This window comes from Nicotiana sylvestris, chromosome 12 (genome assembly GCF_000393655.2).
Source record: "Nicotiana sylvestris chromosome 12, ASM39365v2, whole genome shotgun sequence".
NCBI classification, from domain to species: Eukaryota; Viridiplantae; Streptophyta; class Magnoliopsida; order Solanales; family Solanaceae; genus Nicotiana; species Nicotiana sylvestris.
In genome coordinates, this window is record NC_091068.1 from 53,002,107 (window position 1) to 53,028,392 (window position 26,286).

Below are 26,286 nucleotides of genomic sequence, written 5' to 3' on the forward strand. Positions count from 1 at the left end.
GAAGTCGTGGATGCTTGGGCTGAAGCCGAAGTAATTCGAACTAAGGCTGATAAGTGGCTATTTATTTGAAGGACGCAGCCGACGCTCGTGTTGAGCTAAGGGGGTTCTCGACCAGGAGAGTAGGAATAAATAGTACGTGAGGAGTAAATCTCGGAGGGAAACCCTTGAGGAAATACATGCTAGGGGATTCGACCTCTCGAAAGAGATAAATCAAGTGGAGGCAGAAGAATATAGTGCTAAGCTCCTTCTGTCCGATGCTGAAGATGGAGAGAAGGAGGCTGACAGACCATAGTCCCTGATGGGGACGTAGATTAGGCCTTTCCTTCCTTGTTTTCTGTATAGCGCTTTCAAAGAACTTTGTAAATGAAGCTTGTCTTTTCTCTCATGCATGTACAAAAGGAAGCCTCACGGTTTTGTTTTTCATGTATTTCCTTTGGCCAGATGAATTGGTCTTCGAGTTAAAAGGAATCCTTAGATTCATAGTATGGCCTTGGGGCTAATTAGGCTGGCCCGTTGGCTCTTACGCACTTTGGTTGGTATGACCTTTTAGTATAAGCCGGCATTTGAGCTCTTATGCTTTTGCTCCTAGGAATATTTAGTTAACTATTTCGGGTTCAGTCTCCGAGTCAGGTTTCGACTCGAGCTCATTTGACCCTTAAGTTTTTGAATTTAAAGTTGGCCCGTAGTCTCTTACGTGTTTGGTCGGTATGACCTTTTATATGTGCTGGCGGCAATGGCTCTTATGCATTTGGTTGGTACAACCTTTTATATGGGCTTGCAACAATGGATCTTATGTATTGGGTCGGTACGACCTCTAGTATGGGCTGGCGACAGTGGCCCTTACGCATTGGTCTGTAGGACCTTTAGTAGGCTTTATTTTTCCCTTGTTAACGACTTTTGAAATTGTTTTTGCTTGACTCTTCAACAGTTTTGATAAAACCTCGATTGTGAGTCGTTATATGGCGATGATCAAGCACCTCGGGAGGTTTGGCTAGGGGGCTGAGTATCTCAAAGCTTATAGTTCGGAGCTAACATAGTCGAAGCTCTTTTGCCTATGTTGAGGGTAGCCTGTTTAACCGATTCTTTTCAAAGTATTTTCGAAGTAATTGAAGGCCTGTGATTTTATAGCGACGGTCGGGCATCCCCGAGTTGCATTAGTTTGTTTGGTACAGCCTTGTGACCGTAGTCATTGTGTTTTGCCGGAGCCTTTCAGTTCCCGAGTGAAGTAGTTTAGGCATCTAAATCGAGGGTATGCCTTTTTAGGGGTCTTACAAGTTCGATATATAGCCTTAACTTTAAGATCGGGATTATGCCTTTTGTAAGGTCTTACAAATTTTTACATGCCTTTGAGGTCTTACAGTTTTGGTCACATAGTACAAGTGCGATTCAAGCCTTGCTTGGGGTCTTACAGTTTTGGTCACTCGGTACAAGAATGGTTCATGCCTGTTTGAGGTCTTACAGTTTTGGTTACTTGGTACAAGTGTGGTTCATGCCTTGCTTGATGTCTTATGAGATCGAGGCTACTTGCATATGGTCTTATGGCCTCGGGCTTTGATAATTCGATGGGGGTGGCGATTAGCGGCAATCCCCGAGTCTTCGAAAGTTTCTTGGCTCAGGAGCCATTACTTGTAAACTTGGTATTTCCTCATTGAGGGCTTACGATTTTGGAGTTTCTGAACCAGAGGTCACGTGGCCTTGAGTTTTCAACGCTAGTGCCCGAGTATTCAGGACGTTTTTGGCTCTGGGGCCATTCTTTTATCTTGAAGTTACCTAATTGAGGGCTTATGAGTTTGAAGCTCTGACCCAAGGGTCATACGACTTTGAGTTGCTGACGCCAGTCCCCGAGTATTCGGGATGTTTTTTGGCTCTAGGGCTGTTTTGTGATCTTGAAGTTGCTTTATTGAGGGCTTACGAGTTTGAAGCTCCGACCCGGGGGTCATACGGCTTCGAGTTTCTGATGCCAGTCCCCGAGTATTCGAGACATTATTTGGCTCTAGAGCCGTTTTTGCAAAAACATCGAGCTTCTTTGAAATGTGAAATGCTTTGGAAATTATTCTCTGATTACTTGGTACAAGTATACACTTTTTCACTGTTAAGGGATCGATTATTCTATACGGACACAGTTCGTTCGACCATTTGGCCCGGTATATTATTTTCCTATCGAGACCTCATTTAACGCATCTTGGCTTCTCCGAGTATGTGACCTTCTGGGGGGATGCCCCCCAGTATTCGAGGTGGATTGCAAAAGAAGCCTTAAGTACTTGTTGAGTCTTCCTTAGGTAGCATGTAGATGTTGCCTCGTTAAAAACCTTGCCGGTAAAACCCTTCTTAGGATAAAACCCGGTCGAAGGAAAAGAGTGCAATGTATGCTTTTGGAACCTAAGGCCTTCAAGTTGGAAAGCGCTTCGGACGTTTCGATAAGATACTTGCATTCAGGTTAGTATAAAATGTAACTGAAAAAAGGGAGATGACCATACCTTAGTACTGACGGCGCTTCAGACCTCGATGTGATTCAATCATTTGTTATGAGGACTCGGTACGGTCTTTCGCTTTGTTTAGTCGGACATAGCTGAGAATGTAGCTTGTTATCACTATTTTATTGTTTGCTTATCTTTTGCCTCCTTCGGGGGTGGAGGTATTGGTGTCGGTGCCACATCATGCACCGCGAACATTTCTTTTACTACATGTTTCTCCCTGTAGACAATTTTTATCCCATCCTTTGTCAGGAATTTCATCATTTGATGGAGGGTGGATTGTACTGCTCTCATGCAGTGTATCCATGGCCTTGCGAATAAGGCGTTGTACTTCATGTCTCCTTCATTGACATGGAATTTGGCATTTTGGTTGTACTAGGCACATTGACTAAGAGGGTGATTTCCCCTTTTGTTGTTTTGCTATCCATGTTGAACCCATTGAGGATTCAAGAGGCGGGCACGATTTGTTCAAGCAGTTCGAGCTTCTCTACCACCCTCGACCTGATGATATTGGCCGAGCTACCTGGATCAACAAGTACACATTTAATTTGAAATGTATTTACAAGGAAAGAGATTACTAGTACGTCATTGTGAGGCTGAGACAAGGTTTTGATGTCCTCATCGCTGAATGTGAGAGCATATTTGGGTATGTAAACTCGAGTTCGCTTTTTTCTTGTGATGGATATTTTTCTTCTTCTGATCATGGGTTCTTGTACAACATCGATTCCTCCCAAGATCATGTGGATGACATGTTGTGGCTCATTTGTTTCGTTCTTCTTGGTCGCCTCAATTTCCCGGAACTGATTTTTATCCCGGTCGCTGAGGAATTCTCGGAGGTGACATTTGTTGATAGTCGGGCTACTTCTTCCTGGAGTTGGCAGCAATCCTCGGTCTTGTGGCCATGCGTGTTGTAAAATTCACACACCAAGTTATGATTTCTTTGCGAAGGATCTGATTGTACATGCCTTGGCCACCTGGTGTCTCTGATTTTACTGATGGTGTATACGATGACTGAAACGTCAATGTTCAAGTTGTATTTCGACAAGCGGGGTGCCTCCCTTGGCCCTCTGTGCCTATCAAATCCAGCTATGTTAACAAGTCCCCGAAGATTCTAGCCTCGGTCCATCCTTCGGCCATTGCGGTGTATGTTGCACCTTGGGGCATTTCTTTTATCTTCAGTGTACGGTTGGCATCTTTTATTATTCGGCTTTGACTACTTTGCCGGAAGCCTGCTAGGATATACCAAGCTCAAGGGGGGCTCCTAGTTGGTCGTCTTCGACTCTGATCTTTGATTTGTATCAGTTGTGGACATGCGAACAAGTCACGGTGGGATATTTGACTAAGTTCTGCTTCAGCTGCTTCGAAGCTACCGAGCTTCGCTCATTCAAACCTTGAGTGAAGGACTACATCGCCCAATCGTCGGAGACCGGTTGTAGTTCCATTCATTCCATTTGAAAGCTAAATACGAATTCTCGCATCATCTTGTTCTCCCATTGCTTGATTTTGAAGACGTCGGATTTCCCTGTAGTTACTCTGATGGCACCAGCATGTGCCTTTATGAAAGAATCTGCCAGCAATGCAAATGAATCTATTGAGTTGGGGGCCAATTTGTGGTACCACACCATTGCCTCTTTTGAAAGTGTCTCTCTGAACTTTTTCGGTAGGACGGACTCGATCTCATCGTCCCTAGGTCGTTTCCCTTCAATGCACAAGTATAAGCAGTGACATAACTCGTTCTGGTTCGAGGTTACATTGTACTTCAGAAGGTCAGGCATTCTGAACTTCTTTGGAATGGGTTTCGGAGCAGCTTCCTATGGGAATGGCTTTTGTACAAACCTTTTCGAATCTACACCCTTCAAGACCCAGGGTGCGCCCGAAATTTGATCGACCCAGAATTGTAGGTCTCTACCTTCTTATCGTTGACTTCTATCTTTTTCTCGCCCGACTCGATCTTTTTTGTGAGGTCATCTAGCATCTTTATGAGGGTGGGGTCGACTACTGACCCGTTGTTACTTGATATTTTCGGTACCTGCTCGGCTGGGGGAGCCACTCCCGGTGCTACCGTGCTGGGAGTTTTCTGGTGACTCTGCAGCTGAGCAATCGCCAATTGTTGTGCTTGTAACATTTCAAAAATAACGTGAAGGCTAACCTCCTATTCTTCCCTAGCTGGGGTTTTCTGAGCTTCTTGTTGGTCTCCTTGGCGTGCCCTCATGTTAGTGTGGGAGCTTATATCGATGTATTGGGAATCGCGTGAGACCACATCTGCAGGGATTGGCTCTAGCGCTTCCCCAGTGTTTAGTGATGGTGCGCCAATACCTGGAACTGCCACACCATTCTCTGCATGGTCCTCAAGACCATTGTTTTCATATGCATTCACTGAGTTAGACATTTTGACCTGAAATCAAATATCTTGGACAAGAAAAAGTGTGAAAGATAACTTGCGTTATGGAGTGAACCAGCAAGAAAATAATCACTATTATTTTAAGCCCCACAGTGGGCGCCAAACTGTACCTTGAAAATGGTAATTACAATTAAATTTGATTTTGTGGTTTTAAAAATACGTGACCTATTTTTAAGCTAGTTGTTTAGGTAATAGATGCTAAGTGAAATACTTGGAAACAAGATAAGAGCTTAAAACAAGGTGATAACTAAACCGAATGGCTGACAACCGGGGCCTCGAGCTTGCTTATTCGGGGCCTCAAGAGAGGGGATTAATAGTTATGATAAAATTAATGACGGCTGTTTATGGCCAATAATAAGCAATAAATGAAGAACAATAAATAGAACACAATGAATATAAGCAATAAATGCAAGTAATGAGATCAAGAGAATATGTTAGAGAGCAGAGAGAATATTCTTGTGTATTCAATATTGAGCATCAGGTCCTTTACAACATGAGAAGTATCCCCTTTATATATGAGGGGGAATCCCAACATAGTACAAATGTATTTATTACAAATATACATGGTAGATACAGCTAATTAATGCCACGGTACGGGCTTGAGCTAGCCAAATAGACTAGGTCAACTTTTAGTCATATGCCTTGGGAACTTCCCACTCTTTCACCATAATTATCTATCTGCATTGCCCAGAGGTTGGATGTCGGTAGCCCCTCGGGTGTGAATCTCGACCATAACCTCGAGCTTTTGGAAACGCGCTTATGAAGCATCGTATAACCGAAAATAGGACCCTTCGATTTTACCATATACACCTCTATTCTCAAAATTCCTTTAACACCCACTCAATACCTTCCCCTCTCGTTCTTTATTTCCCTCACATAAATCCCATTCCCCACCCTGCGTCGCCACCGCCCAGCTGCCATCGTCGCCACTGTCGCGCCTCTCCTTCTCCACCTCCTAAAAATTCTAGGTTTGAATTACAACTTATCTCTTTTGTGTATACATCTAATGTTTTGTTTATTAGCTATGAATTAGTTTCAATTGATTAGTGTTTCAATTGATTATTTAACATTGTATTTTATAGAAATCTAGGGTTTAAGTATTGTTTTAATTGAATTGATTACGTATGGTATAAATTGAATGTTTGAGTTTGTGCTGTCTTGAATAGTTTTGTTAGAATTGAATTATTAACTTTATATTGTCTTGAATAGTTTATTAGAATCTAGGGTTTCGGATTTGTTCTTGTGAATCAAACTTTTAGGTTATGGGTTGAATTTTTAGATTTAACTTTTAGTTTATGTTTAAACTCGTAAGATAAAAATTAAACTTTTAGTTTATGTTTAAACTCGTAGGATATGAATTGAACTTTTAGTTTTTAGGTTTTGTTCTTGTGAATTGAACTTTTAGGATATGAATTGAACTTGTGGGATATAAATTGAACCTTTTGGGTATGGGTTGAATTTTTAAAATATAAATTGAACTTTTAGTTTATGTTTAAACTCATAGGATATGAATTGAACTTTTAGTTTTTAGGTTTTGTTCTTGTGAATTGAACTTTTAAGATATTAGTTGAACTTGTAGGATATAAATTGAACCTTTTGGGTATGGGTTGAATTTTTAAAATATAAATTGAATTTTTAGTTTATGTTTAAACTCATAGGATATGAATTTGTCATGACCCTAAACCACCAGGGTCGTGATGGCGCCTAGCACAGTACTAGGCAAGCCAAATCGACAATTATAACATAAACATATCATTTTCTTAATTCCTTTATTAATCAAATATTATCACAAATTTTTTGTTTAAGTGTTTCAAAGTAAGCGGAAACAAATTTGTAAAACATCAACCACTGCCCGAACCCGGTGTCACTAGTCATGAGCCACTAAAAATACAATCTGGTACTGCCTGCTCAATACAGAATGAGTTTGATAATAACATATACTAATAGATAGGAAGGAGAAAGACAAGGTTGCAGACGTTGTGCATCTACCTTGCGAACTCCATAAATGCTCTGAAGGTAGAAACAGCTCTCATTCGGATGTTCTGGCACCTGAACATGCACACAAGGTGCAGGGAGTAATGTGAGTACGGCAACTCAGTAAGTAATAATTATAAATAAAGGCTGCGTGTAGTAACGAGCATTTAAAATCATATACAACTCATAACATAGAATCTTTTATGACATAACAAAGTCAATTCAGTAATTCGATTTCCGAACATCTTGTAAAAACTCCAATTTCAATGAAAGTTATTTAAACATTTGTTCAACATTTTTTAATAGAGGCTCAGTATAAAAGAAGAGTGAAATGGTAATTTCATAAAACAAGCCCCTCGGGCAAAGTATCACTCATATATTTAGCCCCTCGGGCAACCATCTCAGTCACTCGTGACTCAACTCTCATCAGTCAGTGCTCACACTCAGCATTCCCACTCAATAGATATCTCATAATAATAACCGTTGCGGCATGCAGCCCGATCCGTAAATATATATATATATATATATAGTCGACTGTGCTCACTGGGGGTGTGCAGACTCCGGATGTCACGCCCCCAACTTCGGGAGGCACGATCGGCGCTCAATCGAGTTAAACCAACTGAGCAAGCCTTATCAATCACTTTCTACCCAACTCAATATGAATAAGGAAACAATGCATTCGTTTATTTAGGCGCTAGGAAGGATTGTACATTCAACCTTGTTAGTTCATTTATATCACAACTTTAAACTGTAGTTAAGTTTCCAAGATTCTATACAATTACACTTTAGAGAAGCAAGGTTTAAAATTACAACATAGTTCATAGACACATCCAACACCCGTACATAACCCACACATACGTCTACAGAGCCTCTAAGGATACAAAAGACAATGATGACAACGCCGGCAACAAGGCCCCGGCTATACCTTAAAAGTGGATATCTATATCAAACGATGTACAACATAACCCCTTGAAGGAGAAAGGGGATCACCAAGACATTGAGAATAAGGTACTCCGCTATGCGCGATCGACACTATCCGCAATAGAGCCACCTACATTCATTTAAAAATGTAGTGCCCCCGGAAAAGGGACGTTAGTACCATGGAATAGTACTAGTATGTATAACTAAACACCATCTAGTTATAAAGAACTTTCATACAAAAATGAGGAAATCACAAGTATAAATCAAAAGCTTTAAACGATCACAACATTATCAATGTAAAAGAATCATACAATTTTCACATCATGTTTCCATAGCCTTTAGTTTGGGGCATTTCATATTGTTCATCATTGTTCACAATACCACCGCTATCATGAGCGGAGTCCGATCATGACCCGATCATCTAAGTTGCCTCCATTGAGACATATACTTCAATCACCATTTCATTTCTTTTTTTCCAGAATTCAATATCAGCACATTACCACCATGTGTGCAGCATGGTGTCCGATCACGGCCCGATCAGCTAGGACACCTTACCTAGGCGTTGTTCCTTTCTCATTAATCATCTCATTTGAATCTTTATTTCACATATATTATATAAATTCATTGGCACTTAGAGCTACAATTATCACATTATTTCCACTTTCAATTTTAGATTTATAGTCTAGGATAATATGTGCACACAAGGGCAAATAAAATTGTAAGAATAGATGAGTCTTCACATAAATGGCACAATATATGCAGCTTCAATCTCACCTTAAGGTCTAAGCATCTCAATACATGATTTATATTCCTTGCACCCTTTCAAGTTATCAAGAATAGCGCATTGATCATATTGAGATATATCTTTCACGCACATAAGGTCGCAACCCCAAATTCATGTGAAACAACAATCAATACAATAATAAAACTTTAATCTTACCGTATTTACACAAACACCAATGGAGATCAATTTCTAAAAGACGGGGTTTTAGCCATACATACCTCAATAGAGATTTCCTTAAATCCTTATAATAAATTTCGGAATTTCCTAGCAACTTTGATCTATTTTATAAAAATTACAATTTGAACCAAAAATTAGAGGCATGAAGTGAGATTCTAAATCATTTAAGTAAATTATCAAGCACTAAGTGTGTACAGTAATTTTAGGACACTTTGGTGAGAGATTTTCATCATCCTATACCACAATTGTTATCTCTTTTGGTTCACAATCACCCCATACCCCATTATCTTTTATCCATGCAAGATTATCAACCCTTATACCCATGAACCCCCGTGCTAATCACTTATTTTAATGGAAATTTCGAAATTATAGATGAGGGTACAAGCTCTTACCTCTTAGGGTGAAGACCTAGCAATTTCACTTGACAATCTTCAAGGATTTGGGGCAAGGATGGAGTGGAGACTTGATGAAGATCACTCCCTCTCTCTCTAGAACTTCATCTCTCACTCTATATGCCATGAAATAACAGGAAAATAGTCTAATGGGTTGTTTTTAATGTGATGGGGTTGGGTTATAAAAGTTAGAAAATAGGAGCCCCGACACGATTTGTGATTGCATAATGGACATGCGGCCCGCAAAAATGGTCTCAAAATCTGGACAAACTGTCTGGGTATGCAATAGAAATGCGGTCTGCATACCTGTTCTATAGTCGTATAATGCACCGCAGAACTGCCCTTCACAAAAAATCTAAGGGGATTATGCGATGACTATGCGGCCCGCATATTGATTATGCGACCCACATATTGATTATGCGATTGCATAATTGGCCGCATAGTTGGCCTCAAATTAACCAACACACTGACTGGCTCTGCGGTGACTTTTGGTCTGCATACCTATTATGCGATCGCATAATGGACCGCAGAAATGTACTTTTTGGAAAACATAATTCTTAACTTTTTAATGCACCGATCAATCCAAAGGGTCCGAACCGCAGCGAGATTTGGGTTTTTTAGTAGAAATTTCCACGGGGCCGTACATCCTCCCCCACTTAAGATCATTCGTCCTCGAATGAGGACCAAGGTTCACTTATTAGCAATCTTCATGCAACCTCAGCTTTTCATAACATGACACATATCCACAATCCTAAATTTGGCTAACTCCCTAAATTTTCAAAAATTTTGCCAGAGTTTCCTTTGTAACTAGGCCTATCCACCTGTCAGAGAGCCCTAGAAACATATTCTAACCGCATGTACACATTTTACAGTCATTACATAACCTGTACAATACTAACCATGGCAGCATAGGCAACATATAACCAAAACAGGACAGTTTTAAATAGATCAAATCATAAGATAAGAGTTCATGGCAACCAAATGCATAAAAGCTATTACATGACTATTCAAACAAATGTGGGTACTTCTTTTTCATTTCTTCCTCGGCTTCCCAAGTGGCTTCCTCAACCTGATGGTTCCACCATAACACTTTTATGGAGGCAATTTCCTTATTTCTCAACATCCGGACTTGCATGTCAAGAATGGCAACTGGAACTTCTTCATATGACAGTTCTTCATTAACCTCAATAGTTTAAACTGGCACAATAGTGGATGGATCTCCCACTACCTTCTTCAACGTAGACACATGGAAGATAGGATGTACCAATGACATCTCGGGTGACAGCTCGAGCTTGTATGCTATCTGACCAATCCTCTTAATGATTCTGTACGGTCCGACATACCTCGGACCTAATTTCCCTTTCTTTCCAAATCGCATGATACCCTTCATTAGGGAAACCTTTAGAAATACCCAATCATCTTCTTTGAACTTCAAATCTCTGCGATGAATGTACGAGTAAGACTTTTGATGACTTTGAGCAGTTTTCAACCTCTATTTAATAATCTTGACTTTCTCCAGAGCCTGATGCACGAGGTTTAGCCCTATCAATTCAGCTTCTCCAACCTCAAACCACCCAATGGGAGATCTACATCTCCTACCATACAATGCCTCAAATGGTGCCATCTGGATACTAGCATGGAAGTTGTTGTTGTAAGAAAATTCTATGAGTGGCAAATGGTCATCCCAACTACCTTTGAAATCATGAGTACAAGAACGCAACATGTCCTCAAGTGTCTGAATAGTCCGCTCTGCTTGCCCGTCAGTTTGGACATGGAAAGTTGTGCTAAGATTTACCTGTGTACCCAAACCTTGCTGAAATTTCTTCCAAAAGTTGGCAGTGAACTAAGCCCATCGATCTGAAATGATTGAGATTGGAGTGCCATGCAACCTGACTATTTCTTTGATATACAACTGAGCATATTGTTTTGCTGTGTCGGTAGATTTAACTGGCAACAAGTGCACTGATATCGTGAGTCGATCCACGATTACCCAAATTGAGTCGAACTTACGCGGAGTGCGTGGTAACCCTACCACAAAATCCATATTAATCATCTCCCATTTCCACATTGGAATTTCTATGCTTTGGGCCAATCCACCGGGCCTTTGATGTTCGGCCTTCACTTGCTGATAGTTTGGACATTTTGCCACGAAGTCCGCCACATCCTTTTTCATGTTATTCCACCAATAAACTTGCTTGAGATCATGATACATTTTCGTAGAACCTGGGTGCACGGAATACCAAGAGTGTGAGCTTCTGCCATGATCCTCTCCCAAAGACCGTCAATATCCGGAACACATAGGCATCCTTGGTACCGTAGGGTACCATCATTCATGCCAAAGGGAAAAGTTGTGGTCGTGTGTTTATGACTGCCCTCTTTCAGTTCTGCTAACAATAGATCGTTGAATTGCTTCTCTTTCACTTCCGCCACAAGCGATGATTCAGCCCTATTATGCACAATTACTCCTCCTTCATTAGAGTCTGTAAGGCGAACTCCCAAACTAGCCAACTGGTGAACCTCTCTGGCCAACGACCTCTAATATGCCCCCAAATGAGCCAAGATCCCCATAGAGTTTCGACTAAGAGCATCCACCACAACATTAGCCTTTCTCGGGTGATAGAGAATATCAATGTCATAGTCCTTGAGTAACTCTATCCATCTTCTTTGTCTCAAATTCAACTCCTTCTAGTTGAAAATATATGGAAGGCTCTTGTGATCCGTAAATACATCTACATGGACCCCATACAAATAATGTCGCCAAATCATTAGCACAAACACTACTGCCGCAAGCTCTAAGTCATGGGTTGGGTAGTTCTTTTCATGATTCTTGAGTTGCCTAGAAGCGTAAGTTATAACCTTGTTGTGTTGCATTATAACACACCCAAGACTGATCCTTGAAGCATCGCAATACACCATAAATCCCTTTGTACCCTCTAGCAAGGCTAATACCGGTGTAGTAGTCAATCTTGATTTCAATTCTTGAAAACTACTTTCACAAGCATCGGACCATTTGAATTTAACCGCTTTATGTGTCAATTTAGTCAATGGAGAGGCAAGAGTAGAAAACCCCTCCACAAATCTGCTATAGTACCTAGCCAAACCTAAGAAACTGTGAATCTTCGTTGGAGTGGTAGGTCTAGGCCAATTCTTTACCGCTGCAATCTTCTGAGGATCAACCATAATTCCTTCCCTAGAGATGACATGACCTAAGAACGCGACAGATTCAAGACAAAATTCACATTTCGAAAGTTTTGCGTACAATTGATGTTAATCTCCCTGTCTGGTGGGATCCTAGGGAGCTCATCTGGAAAGACACCAGAAAATTCATTCACAACTGGTACAGACTCAAGGCTAGGTGCCTCAGCATCGGTGTCCCTGACACGAACCAAGTGATAGACACACCCCTTCTTGATCATCTTCGCGGCCTTAAGGTAAGAAATAAACCAACCATTAGGCACTACATTATCTCCCTTCCATTCAACAACGGGCTCATTAGGAAATTCAAGCCTCATAGTTCTAGTTTGACAATCAAGTTTGGAAAAGCATGAATAAAGCCAATCCATTCTCATTATTACATCAAAGTCGACCATACGTAACTCAATAAGATCGGCTTTGGTATCCCTACCCCGTACCACAACAACACAACCTCTATAAACTCGAGTAGCCGTAATAGACTCACCAACCGGAGCAGATACCAAAAATGGCTCCTATAGCCCAAGCGCTATATTGCTGCGTCGTGCAGCCCGATCAAACATACCGCTGCGGTGTGCATCACGATCCATATACATATAAATATCGCTGCGGTGTGCAGCCCGATCCATAAATATATAATCTTCACCATCAGGCCCTCGACCTCTCTCAGTCATCAACCTCACAGCCACTTGGGCATTTCAGTGAAAAATCAGGGAACTCAGCCCACACAGTTTTCATATATTTGAAAGTAGAGTAATGAAACTACATCAAACAATAAATATGTACAAATCATGACGGTGGATATGATTTTGAATCAAAATAGTGTGGGGATAGTAGTAAACTACCTTTGAGGGTCGAAACAGTGTGGCACAAGGCCCCAAACAGGGCATTCAGCCCAAGTTAACAGAATTATTTTTAAACACATAGATTTCATATAGAGTTTATTAAAAATATGCAACTCTATAGTTGCCACGGGACGGACCATGTTCCAATCCCTACTGGTGCACGCCCACACGCCCGTCACCTAGCATATGTGTCACCTCATTTATCAAAAGTAGTACGAGATTCTGGGGTTTCATACCCTCAGTTCCAGATTTACAATCGTTACTTACCTCAAACCGGGCAAAAATCTACTCCGCAATGCCCTTGACTTTCAATCCAGCCTCCAAATGCTCTAAATCTAACCAAAATTAGTATATTATCATCAATACACGCTAAACAAACAAAGCCCATGCGAAAATTATCGAATTAACTCAAAAATCCCGAAATTGATCAAACTCGACCTCCAGGCCCACGCCTTGGAATCCGATAAAAATCACAAAACTAGAAACTCCTTTCACTCCCGAGTCTACACATACCAAAAACATCAAAATCGGACCTCAAATGGTCCCTCAAATTCACAATTTTAAAATCTCCAATTTCAAGCCCTAATTTCTCAAATTTTCACCCCTTATATCTTCAATTTCCATGATCAACTGAAATTCACCATAGATATGAGTATTAAGTTCAAAAGTCTTACCTCAACATGTATCCCCTTGATTTCCTCTTCAAAACCCTCCAAGAGCTCCAATCCCATCTCTAAAATGGTGGAAATGAGCAAACCTTCGCAAAGGGTTTGATTTATACCTTCTGCCAAGGCATTTTCACACCTGCGGCCCATATCACGCTTCTACGGACCGCATCTGCAGTCAAAATAATTGCATCTGCGGTTTTTTACTTAATTGCTCAAGGCCGTATCTATGCACAGGCACTGCACCAGCGGTTCCGCATATGCGCCCAATACACCGCACTGCGGTCTTCACTTGATGGCTAGATTTCACACCTTCGGTCTCCCTTACACACATGTGGTCCCCAATACGCATGTGCGGTTATGACAGAAGCAGTAGCTTCAGTTGCTCAATCTAAGTCCAATCCTTCCGTTAACCATCCGAAATCATCCCGAGGCCCCCCGAACCTCAACCAAACATGCCAACAAGTCACAAATAACCATTCAAACTTATTCCAACCTTTAGCATACTCAAAACAACATCAAAACATCAAATCACCCTCAGATTCAAGCCTAAGGATTTCCAAACTTCCGAATTTCGCAACCGATCCAAAAACCTATCAAAACTCATCCGAATAACCTGAATTTTTGCACACATGTCTCAAATGACACAAAGAACCTACTCCAATTTCTAGAATCCCATTCCAACCCAGCTCTCACGATTTCTACTACCGACCGGAAAACGCCAAATTTCTAATTGCGCCAATTAAAGCCTAAATCTACCACGGAGCTCTAAATTACATTCCGAACACACTCCTAAGTCTAAAATCACCCAACGAAGCTATCCGAACCATTAGAATTCATATCCAAGAACTTCTACACATAAGTCAACATCCGGTTGACTTTTCCAACTTAACTTTCCAAATAAGAGACTAAGTGTCTCATTTCACTCCATGACCATTCCGAACATAAAACAACCAACATGATATGATGAAATACAGAAGAACAACACATAAAGAAGCAAAAACGTGGATAATATGACTATAACTCAAGAAACGACCAGCCGGGTCATTACATCCTCCCCCTCTTAGACAAACGTTCATCCTCGAACGAGTCAAGAAACATACCTGGAACCTCAAATATGTGAGGGTATCTACTCTGCATCTCCCGCTCAGTCTCCCAGGTAGCCTCCTCTACGGGCCGACCTCCCCAGTGCACTTTCACTGAAGCTACATCCTTTGATCTCAGCTTTCGAACCTGATGTTCCAAAATAGCTACTGGCTCCACATCATATGTCAAATCACCGTCTAAGTGAATCGTGCTAAGATCCAAAACATGAGACGGATCGCCAATATACTTCTGGAGCATAGAAACATGAAATACCGGATGCACACTCAACAAGCTAGGTGGCAAGGCCAGCTCATAAGCCACCTCCCCAATCACTAAAAGTACCTCAAAAGGCCTAATGAACCGAGGACTCAATTTACCATTCTTCCCAAATCTCATTACTCCCTTCATGGGTAAAACCTTTACTAGAACCTTCTCCTAACCATATAAGACACATCTCGAACCTTCCTATCAGCATAACTCTCTTGTCTTGACTGTGCGGTACGAAGCTGCTCCTGAATCACTTTCACCTTGTCCAAAGCATCCTGCATTAAGTCTGTCCCCAAAAGCCTGGCCTCGCTCGGCTCAAACCATCCTACTGGTGATCTACACCGTCTCCCATATAAAGCCTCGTATGGAGCCATCTGAATACTCGATTGATAACTGTTGTTATATGCAAACTACGCACGTGATAGAAAAAGATCCCATGAACCCCCAAAATCAATGATACAAGCGCACAACATGTCTTCTAATATCTGAATAGTGCGCTCGGACTGCCCGTCCATCTAAGGGTGAAAAGTTATGCTCAACCTAACCTGAGTACCCAACTCTCTCTACACGGCTCTACAAAACTGCAAAGTAAACTAAGTACCTCTTTCTGAAATGATAGAAACTGGGACACCATGAAGGCGAACAATCTCTCGATTATAAATCTCAGCTAACCGCTCTGAAGAATAGGTAGTACACACAAGAATGAGTGTGCGGACTTTATCAGCCGATCCACAATCACCCAAATAGCATTGAACTTCCTCAAAGTTCGTGGGAATCCAACTACTAAATCCATAGTGTTTCGCTCCCACTTCCACTCTGGAATATCTATCTGCTGAAGCCAACCATCGGGTCTCTAATGCTCGTATTTCACCTATTGACAATTGAGACACCAAGCTACAAATCCCACTTTGTCTTTCTTCATTCTTCTCCGCCAGTAGTGTTGTCTCAAATCCTAATACAACTTAGCGACACCCAGATGGATGGAATACCACGAGCTATGGGCCTCCTCCAAAATCAACCCTCGAAGCCCATCCACATTGGGCACACATATTTGTCCATACATCATCAATACCCCATCATCACCAATACTCACATCTCTACCATTGTGGTGCTGATCTTTGTCCTTGAGGACAACAAAATGAGGATCATCATGCTGGTGCTCTCTGATGCGATCAAACAAGGAAGACCGAGAAACCACACAAGCTAATACCCGACTAGGCTCCGAAATATCCAACCTCACAAACTAATTTGCCAAGGCCTGAACATCAACAGCAAGAGGTCTCTCCCCAACAGGAATATATGCCAAACTACCCATACTTACCGCCTTCCTACTCAAGGCATCGACCACTACATTGGCCTTTCCCGGATGGTAAAAGATAGTAATATCATAGTCCTTTAGTAGATCCAACCATTTTCGATGCCTCAAATTGAGATCCTTCTGCTTGAACAAGTGCTGGAGGCTACGATGATCAGTAAACACCTCACAAGACACACCATAAAAATAATTCCTCCAAATCTTCAACGCGTGAACAATGGAAGCCATATCCAAATCATGAATAGGGTAGTTCTTCTCATGGGGCTTCAACTTACGAGAAGCATAAGCAATCACTCTACCCTCCTGCATCAACACACATCCAATACCAACTCTAGGAGCATCGTAATATACCGTATATGAACCTGAAGCCAATGGCAAAACTAACACTTGAGATGTGGTCAAGGCAGTCTTAAGTTTCTAGAACCTCGCCTCACACTCATCTAACCACCTGAATGGAGCACCCTTTTGGGTCAATTTGGTCAAGGGTGATGCAATAGATGAAAATCCCTGAACGAACTGATGGTAATAACCCCCCAAACAAGAAAGCTACGAATCTCTGTGGCTGAGGATGGTCTGGTCCAACTCTGATCTGCCTCTATCTTCTTTGGATAACCGTGAATACCCTCACTAGACACTATATGCCCCAAGAAAGCCACTGAACTGAGCCAAAACTCACACTTGGAGAACTTTGCATAAAGCTTCTCCTCCCTCAACTGCTGCAATACAACTCTCAAATGCTCAGCGTGCTCCTCCTGACTACGCGAGTACATCAGAATATCATCAATGAATACAATAACAAACGAGTCGAGATAAGGCCGAAACACATTGTTCATCAAATGCATGAACGTTGCTGGGGCATTGGTTAGCCCAAAAGACAACACAAGGAACTCATAATGACCATATCGGGTCCTGAAAGCCATCTTAAGAATGTCCAAGTCCCTGATCTTCAACTGGTGATACCCTGAATGGAGATCAATCTTGGGGAACACTCTCACTCCCTGAAGCTGGTCAAATAAATCATCAATACGAGGAAAATGATACTTTTTCTTGATTGTAACTTTGTTCAACTGCCTGTAATCAATGGACATCCTCATCGTTCCATCCTTCTTCTTCACAAATAGAACAGGCGCACCCCAAGGCGACACACTAGGCTGAATAAACCCCTTATTAAGGAGTTCCTGAAGCTGCTCCTTCAACTCCTTCAACTCCGCCAGTTCCATATGATATGGTGGAATAGAAAAGGGCTGAGTGCCCGGCACCAAATCAATACTGAAGTTAATATCCCTATCTGGTGGTATGCCCAGTAGGTCTGCAGGAAACACATCCAGAAAGTCCCTCACTACCGAAATCAAATCAATGGTAGAAGTCTCTACACTAACATCCCTTACGAAGGTCAAATAAGAAAGACAACCCTTCCAGCCTATCTGTTGGGCCCTCAAAAACAAAATCACTCTATTGGGAACATAATTTGTCGAGCCTCGCCACTCAATCCGTGGAACACCCGGCATAGTCAACGTCACTGTCTTAGCATGACAGTCCAAAATAGCACGACATGGAGATAACCAATCCATGCCCAATATCACATCAAAATCCACCATACGAAGAAACAAAAGGTCCACTCGGGTCTCCAAACCTCCAATAATCACCATATCGATATGCACGGTCCACAACAATAGTATCGCCTACTGGAGTAGATAAACAGACAAATGAAACAAGAGACTCACGGGGCGTATCCAAATAACGAGCAAAATATAATGACCCATATGAAAAACTTGAACCAGGATCAAATAACACAGAGGCATATCTGTGGCAAACTAAGACAATACCTATAATCACAGCATCTGAAGCAATAGCATCTTCCCTGCCTAGAAGTGCATAGAAACAGGCCTGATCGACCTCCCCCTCTAGGGCGACCCCTAGCTGACTGACCCCCACCCCTAGCTGCCTGTCCAGGTGGTAAAGTAATAGGAGCTGAAGTCAACGGCTGAATCCTTTGCTGATATGGACCCCTAAGAAGATGAGGAAACTATCTCCTCATATGCCCAAACTCTCCACACTCATAACAACTACCTGGTTCAGGGATGGGGACTGAGGGGAACCCCTAGCACCGGAATGACTAGTAGAAGAACCTGGTATGGAAGAGCCCTAAACTGATGGATCATGGGACGAACTCTGGGATGGAAGGGCACTAAGTGATGAATGGCCCCGATAGGAACTGTGAGAACCACATCCCGATGATGCCCCACGATGAACTGGGCGAGCTGACTGAGCATGTCTGAATGAACGACCTCTACCGTGCTAAAACTAGCTTTTCGAAGGAGCACCACCAATACTATCAGATCCTCGGGACCTCTTGGCCTCCCTCTCATCTTGCTCCTGGCAACGAACTGACTCAATCTCTCGTGCAATATCAACAACCTACTCAAAAGTAGCACCTGACACTCTCTCTCTAGTCTTGAGAATCCAAAGCTGATATGTGAGGCCATCCATGAAGCTTCTGGACCTCTCTCTATCCATAGGAACCAACCAAATAGCATGATGAGATAGCTCTAAAAATCTTATCTCATATTGCGTCACAGTCATATCATCCTGACGCAACTGCTCGAACTGTTTGCGGGCTCCTCTCTGCAAGACTGTGGCACGTACTTCTCCAAAATGAGAGTGGAGAACTGCTGCCAGGTAAGGGGCGCTACATCAACAGGACTACGCCTCTCATAAGCCTCCCACCAAGTAAAGGCAGCTCCTGAAAACTGGAAAGTAGTGAACGAGACTCCACTAGTCTCCAAAACACCTGTGGTCCGAAGCATCCTCTAATACTTGTCTAGGAAACCCTAGGCATCCATGCCCTCTACACCACTGAAAGTCGAAGGCTAAATTCTATCAAACCTCTCCAATCGACGCTTCTCGTCGTCAAGCATAACCAGTACCACATATTCTTGAGCAGGTGCAACCGGCTGGGCTGGAGGTGCCCTTGGTGTCTGAAGTTCCTGCACGACCTGCTCAGGTGTGCGAGCGGCTTGAGTCTGGGTGCCTCCCCCGACCTGAGAAGTAGTTGCGGTCATAGTAACCGAGACTTCCTGATCCAGGCCAGTGCACACAGATAGAATTTGATCTAGGGCCTCCTGAAGGCCTGGAATAACAATCGGCACAGTCAGTGCTTGAGCTGGTCCTGCTGGAGCGTCCGCAACTGGGATCTGATCGTGAACTGGGGCGGATGGTGGATCTGTAGGTGCTGCCCTAGCTGCTATGCGGGCTACACTGCTACCCTTACCACAGCCTCGATCGTGACCTCGGCCTTTAGTGGCCCCAATTGTACTCGTGGTCGTCCGTCCTGACCGGTAGCACATGTCCTCACCATTTGTGAGAGAATAGAATAACAGAAGTTTAGTTACCAGAATCAACAGATTCGCACGACAAGAATTCAATAACGTGAAGTTTTTCTTAAAGGTTATGCAGCCTCTTGAAGATAAGTATAAACGTCTCCGTACCAATCCACAAGACTCTACTAAACCTGCTCATGACGGGTGAGACCTAAGAAACCTAGGCTTTGATACCAACTTGTCACGACCCTAAACCACCCCGGTCGTGATGGCACCTATCACAGTACTAGGCAAGCCGAATCGACAATTATAACATAAACAAGTCATTTTCTTAATTCCTTTACTAATCAGATATTATCACAAATCTTTCATTTAAGTGTTTCAAAATAAAGGGAAACAAATATGTAAAACATCAACCACTGCCCGAACCTGGTGTCACTAGTCATGAGCCACTAAAAATACAATTTGATATTGCCTACTCAATATAGGATGAGTCTGATAATAACATATACTATTAGATAGGAAGGAGAAAAATAAGGCTGCGGACGTTGTGCAGCTACCTGCTCACTCCGCAAATGCTCTGAAGGTAGAAACAACTCTCACTCGGATGCTTTGGCACCTGAATATGCACACAAGGTGCAAGGAGTAACGTGAGTACGCCAACTTAGTAAGTAACAATTATAAATAAAGTCTTAGTGCAGTGACAAGCATTTAAAATCATATACAACTCATAACATTGAATCTCAAAAGAAATAACAAATTCGATTCAGCAATTCGATTATGAACATCTCGTAAAAACTCCAATTTCAATGAACATTATTTAAAATATTTGTTCAACATTTTTCAATAGAGGCTCAGTATAAAAAGAGCGAAATAGTAATTTCATAAAACAAGCTCCTCGGGCAAAGTATCACTCACATATTTAGCCCCTCGGGCAAGCCTCTCAGCCACTCGTGACTCAACTCTCATCAATCAGCACTCACACTCCCACCCAATAGATATCTCATAATAATAACCGTTGTGGCGTTCAGCCCGATCCATAAAAATATATATAGTCTACTATGCTCACTAGGGGTGTGCAGACTCCGAAGGGGCTCCTACAGTCCAAGCGCTATATCGCTGTGGCGTGCAGCCAGATCCAACATACCACTGCGGTGTGCAGCCCGATCCATAAATATATAATCCTCGCCATCAAGCCCTCGACCTTTCTCAGTCATCAACCTCATAGCCACTCAGGCATTTCAGTGAACAAATCAGGGAACTCAGCCCATATAGTTTTCATAAATTTGAAAGTAGAGTAATGAAACTAAATCAAACAATAAATAGGTACAAATCATGACAGAGGATATGCTTTCGAATCAAAACAGTGTGGGGATAGTAGTAAAATACCCCTGAGGGTCCAAACAGTATGACACAAGGCCCCAAATATGGCATTCAGCCCAAGTTAACAAAATTATTTCTAAACACATAGATTTGATATAGAGTTTATCAAAAATATGCAACTCTGCAGTTGCCACAGGATGGACCAAGTTCCCATCCCTACCAGTGCACGCCCATACGCCCGTCACCTAGCATGTGTGTCACCTGATTGATCAAAAGTAGTACGAGATTCCGGGGTTTCATACCCTCAAGTCTAGATTACAATCATTACTTACCTCAAACCGAGCAAAAATCTAATCCGCAATGCCCTTGCCTCTCAATCCGGCCTTCAAATGCTCTGAATCTAACCAAAATCAATATATTATCATCAATACACGCTAAAGGAACAAAGCTAATGCAAAAATTACCAAATTAACTCAAAAATCCCAAAATTAGTCAAACCCAACCCTCAAGCCCACATCTCGAAATCTAATAAAGAACAAAAAACTAGAAACTCCTTTCACTCCCGAGTCTATACATACCAAAAATATCGAAATCGGACCTCAAATGGTCCCTCAAATTCTCGATTTAAACTCTCCAATTTCAAGCCCTAATTTTCAAAATTTTCACCCCTAATCTCTTCAATTTCCATGCTTAATCAACTAAAATTCACCATAGATATGAGTATTAAGTTCAAAAATCTTACCTCAACAAGTATACCCTTGATTTCCTCGTCAAAACCCTCCAAAAGCTCCAATCCCGTCTCTAAAATGGTGAATGGGCAAAAATTTGCGAATGATTTAATTTATACCTTCTACCCAGGCATTTACGCATCTGCGGCTCATATCACGCTTCTGCGAACTGCATCTACGGTCAAAATAACTGCATATGCGGTTTTTCACTTAATTCCTCAGGGTCGCATCTGCGCCTAGGCACCGCACATGCGGTCCCGCAGATGCGCCCAACATGCTGCACCTACGGTCTTCACCTGATGGACAAATTTCTCACCTACGGTCTCCCTCACGCACCTGCGACTTCGCACCTGTGGTCCCCAATCCGCAGGTGCGGTTATGATAGAAGCAGTAGCTTCAGCTGCTTAAACCAAGTCCAATCCTTCCGTTAACCATCCAAAATCATCCCGAGGCCCCTGAGACCTCAAACAAACATGTCAACAAGTCACACCACCATTCAAACTTATTCCAACCTTCGGAATACTCAAAACAACATCAAAACATCAAATCACCCTCGGATTGAAGCCTAAGAATTTCTAAACTTCTGAAATCCGCAACCGATACAAAACACTATCAAACCTCATCCGAATGACTTGAATTTTTGCACACACATCTAAAATGACACAACAGACTTACTCCAATTTCTAGAATCCCATTTCGACCCCTTTTTCAAGATTTCTATTGCCGACCGAAAAATGTCAAATTTCTAATTTCGCCAATTCAAGCTTAAATCTACCACGGACCTCCAAATTACATTCTGAACACACTCCTAAGTCCAAAATCACCTAACGAAGCTATCTGAACCATCATTAATCACATCCGAGAACTTCTACAAATAAGCTAATATCTAATTGACTTTTCCAACTTAAGCTTCCAAATAAGAGACTGAGTGTCTCATTTCACTCCATGACCACTTCGAACACAGAACAACCAATACAATATGATGAAATACAGTAGAGCAACACATAAAGAAGCATAAATAGGGAGAACAGGACTGCAACTTATGAAATGACTGGCCGGGTCATTACAGAATTGAGCTTTTAGTTTTTAGGATTTGTTCTTGTGAATTAAATTTTAGGATATAAATTTAACCTTTTGAATATGAATTGAAGGTTTTAGGATATAAATTAAACTTTTAGTTTATAATTAATTATATTTAATATAATTTAATTTTTGGTGTAATTAGGAAAAAATAATTATCTTGAATTACATAAAAATAATTTAATTAATTTATAATTGTAGAATAAATTAATTTGTTCTAGTTTTATTTGTATAGATGGAACATCGTACTTGGATGTACAATAGGAATTATCCTAATCGGCGGGAATTGTGGGAGGATTTTGTAGAAGGGGTTGATGACTTTATTAGACATGCAATTTAACTTCCACCATACCAAAGTGAAGGAGTAATTAGGTGTCCTTGTGTCAGGTGTGATTGTATGAAGTTTAAAAAACTGGAGGAAGTTAAGCTTCATCTTTATAGGAAGGGGTTTATAAAGAATTACTTTGTGTGGACTAATCATGGAGAGATCGATGGTAGCCATGGGATATTTCATAACATGATTGTTGGTGAAAGTAGTAGGTCGGTGGAGAATACAAATCTTGATTCTAGAATTCAGGATATGGTTGTGGATGCTTTTGGGATGCACTACGGCGGTGAGCCCAATGAAAATGTTGAACAAACTCCTAGTGAGCTGTCTGTTACAGTTAGATTACTAAGTATCAAATCTGATTGGAATATTTCTCAAGCAGCGATGGAATCTTTCATTGACCTTATGAGTGAACTAGTTGACCCTACTATCAACTTACCTGGTGATTTCTATAAGGAAAATAGATTAGTTTCTAAGTTAGGACTTTCCTCAATGAGAATTGGTTGTTGTGAAGAAGGTTGCATGTTATATTATAAAGATGATGCAACTTTAGACAGTTGTAAATTTTGCGAAAAGCCTCGTTTCAAGAGGCTTTCCAGCGAGAATATGGTTGATGTCAAGGTGATGCAGTATTTACCTCTTATACCTAGGTTAAAGAGGTTATATGCATCGATGAGTTTTGCTCCTCATATGAGATGGCACTTTGAAAATAGAAGACCACCTGGTGTTATGTGTCATCCTTCAGATGGAGAAGCTTGGAAGCACTTTGATCGGACATATCCGGATTTTGCTAGTGAACCAAGGAACATTCGGTTAAGTTTGTGTGCGGATGGTTTCACGCCATTTTCTATATCTACGATACCATATTCATGTTGGCATGTCTTTCTCACACCTTATAATCTACCACCTGAGTTGTGTATGACTAGTCCATATATCTTCTTAAATTGTATTATCCCCGGCCAATGTAATTTGAAAAGTTTGATTGATGTATATTTGCAACCTTTGATTAATGAGCTAAAATAGTTGTGGTATGATGATGTTGAAATATATGACATATCAACCAAGCAGAATTTCAATTTGCGTGCTAATTTAATTTGGACTATTAACGATTTTCTTATGTATAGAATGTTGTCTAGGTGGATGACTGCTGGGAAACTAGCTTGTCCTTACTGCATGGAAAATGGTAAAGCGTTCACTTTGAAACATGGCCGAAAGCAATCATGGTTTGATTGTCACCGTCAATTCTTGCCTCATGATCATAACTTTAAAGGGATGAAAAATGCATTCAAAATGAATAAAATGGAATATGATTCTCCACCTCCGATACTTTCAGGTGAGGAAATTTGGGAGAGGGTCCAGAACTTCAGTAAAGTTACTAAGGTTGCACCTTATAGATTCCCCGGGTATGGTGTTACTCATAATTGGACGAAACAGAGTATACTTTGGGAGTTGCCTTATTGGACGGATAATCTTCTCAATCACAAACTTGATGTCATTCATATTGAGAAAAATTATTTTGACAATTTGTTCAACACAGTGATGGATGGTAAAGGTAAGACAAAAGACAACTCGAAGGCTAGAATGGACTTACAAGAATATTGCAGTCGGCCTAAATTATACTTGTAGATACCAAACAATGGTAAGGTGTTCAAGCCCAAAGCAAGTTACACATTCACTTTGGAGGAAAGACGACAAATTTGTGATTGGGTTACGAAATTGATGATGCATGAGGGTTATACGTCGAATCTTGGGAAAAAAGTAAATATGGAGGTAGGGAAGTTGAGCCATTTGAAAAGTCATGACTATCATATTTTCATGGAGACCTTAGTGCCTATTGCATTTTGTAGTTTGCCTAAAAGAATCTGGAAACCCATCATAGATATTAGTTTATTTTTCAAAGACTTGTGTTCTACCACATTAAGGGAAGAAAACCTACTCCGGATGGATCAGAACATTCATGTAACTTCTAGTACGAATGTAACTTCTAGTAAGATGGAAAAAATATTTCCATGTGGTTTCTTTGATGTGATGGAACACCTTCCTATCCACCTTGTACACGAGGCACAACTTGGAGGGCCTATTCAATGCAGATGGATGTATCCCTTTGAGAGGTAATATTATAAGTTTGATGTAATATTCTATTTTATTTGAATATTCTTGGCTAACATGAGATTATGTAGGACAATTGGCAAATGCAAATAATTTGTTAAGCAGAGGAATAGGATTGAAGGATCTATATGCGAAGCCTATCTTGCAAAGAAAACTGCACATTTTTGTTCTTGTTATTTTGAGTGTAACATGCCATGTTCTAGGAATAGGCCCAATAGGCACACGGTCGAATGTGTGAATGAACCATTATATCCACCAAGGTCCATATTCAATCAACCAGGCTAATGTTCTAAGGATGTTAGAAAGAGAAGTTTGAGTGATATGGAGTACAAGTCAGCTACACTTCATGTGTTGCTAAATTTACCTGAAGTTGTACCATTTCTCAAGTAACTATTGATTTATTAGTTATCAAAATATAAAATTTACTATGATTACATATTGATGCAACTACTAAAAATATTTGATGTGTCACAGTCACTTCGTGGGTCAATTTGGCCATGATGTTGTATATACAAGATTTGATACGTGGTTCAAACAGTTTGTAAGTTTATCCTGATAATGTTCTAACACTATGTAGGTAAATAATGTTTGTAAGTTATGCTAACTTATGAATTTTTTTAACACTATATAGGTAAGTAATCTAAATAATGGTGTAAATTAATTTTTGAAAGATATATCTTGGGGACACGGGCTTCAGGTCGCAAAAATGTCTAAGCAGGAAGTGAATGGTTATAAATTCCATACAGAGGATTGCTCTAAAAATAAAAATAGCAACAACAGCGGGGTGTGGGTTCAAGGTGGTGATGGAAACCAAGTTGGAGATACTGATTATTATGGTGTGGTCAAAGAAATAATAGAACTAGAATATACAAGTTTGCCATATAAGAAATTGATACTCTTTAGAT

The 26,286-nt window shown here is 41.1% G+C and overlaps 2 protein-coding genes across 2 annotated transcripts; one reads left to right on the forward strand and one right to left on the reverse strand.

The window, feature by feature from the left end:
- Nucleotides 1-13,445: 13,445 nt before the first annotated feature.
- On the reverse strand, nucleotides 13,446-15,552 carry LOC138883036 (uncharacterized). The gene is made up of 3 exons (XM_070163695.1): nucleotides 15,373-15,552; nucleotides 14,929-15,160; nucleotides 13,446-13,495 (listed from the first exon to the last, which is right to left on the reverse strand). Exons 1-3 carry the CDS (start codon nucleotides 15,550-15,552, stop codon nucleotides 13,446-13,448), a joined length of 462 nt encoding a protein of 153 aa, XP_070019796.1.
- Nucleotides 15,553-23,341: 7,789 nt separating this feature from the next.
- On the forward strand, nucleotides 23,342-25,966 carry LOC138883037 (uncharacterized). Its single transcript, XM_070163696.1, has 3 exons — nucleotides 23,342-24,084; nucleotides 24,397-24,824; nucleotides 25,959-25,966. Exons 1-3 carry the CDS (start codon nucleotides 23,342-23,344, stop codon nucleotides 25,964-25,966), a joined length of 1,179 nt encoding a protein of 392 aa, XP_070019797.1.
- Nucleotides 25,967-26,286: the final 320 nt, after the last annotated feature.

Excerpts from the sequence above, each read along its gene's own strand:
- LOC138883036 (XM_070163695.1), bottom strand. The coding sequence starts at position 15,552 with ATGGCTCCATACGAGGCTTTATATGGGAGACGGTGTAGATCACCAGTA. Across the intron at positions 15,161-15,372 it reads AGAGTTATGCTGATAGGAAG|AAGTATATTGGCGATCCGTC; the intron begins GTTCGAGATGTG and ends TCTATGCTCCAG. Across the intron at positions 13,496-14,928 it reads TCACATATTTGAGGTTCCAG|ATTTAGAGCATTTGGAGGCT; the intron begins GTATGTTTCTTG and ends AATTTTGGTTAG.
- LOC138883037 (XM_070163696.1), top strand. The coding sequence starts at position 23,342 with ATGAAGTTTAAAAAACTGGAGGAAGTTAAGCTTCATCTTTATAGGAAG. Across the intron at positions 24,085-24,396 it reads AGTGAACCAAGGAACATTCG|AATGTTGTCTAGGTGGATGA; the intron begins GTTAAGTTTGTG and ends TCTTATGTATAG.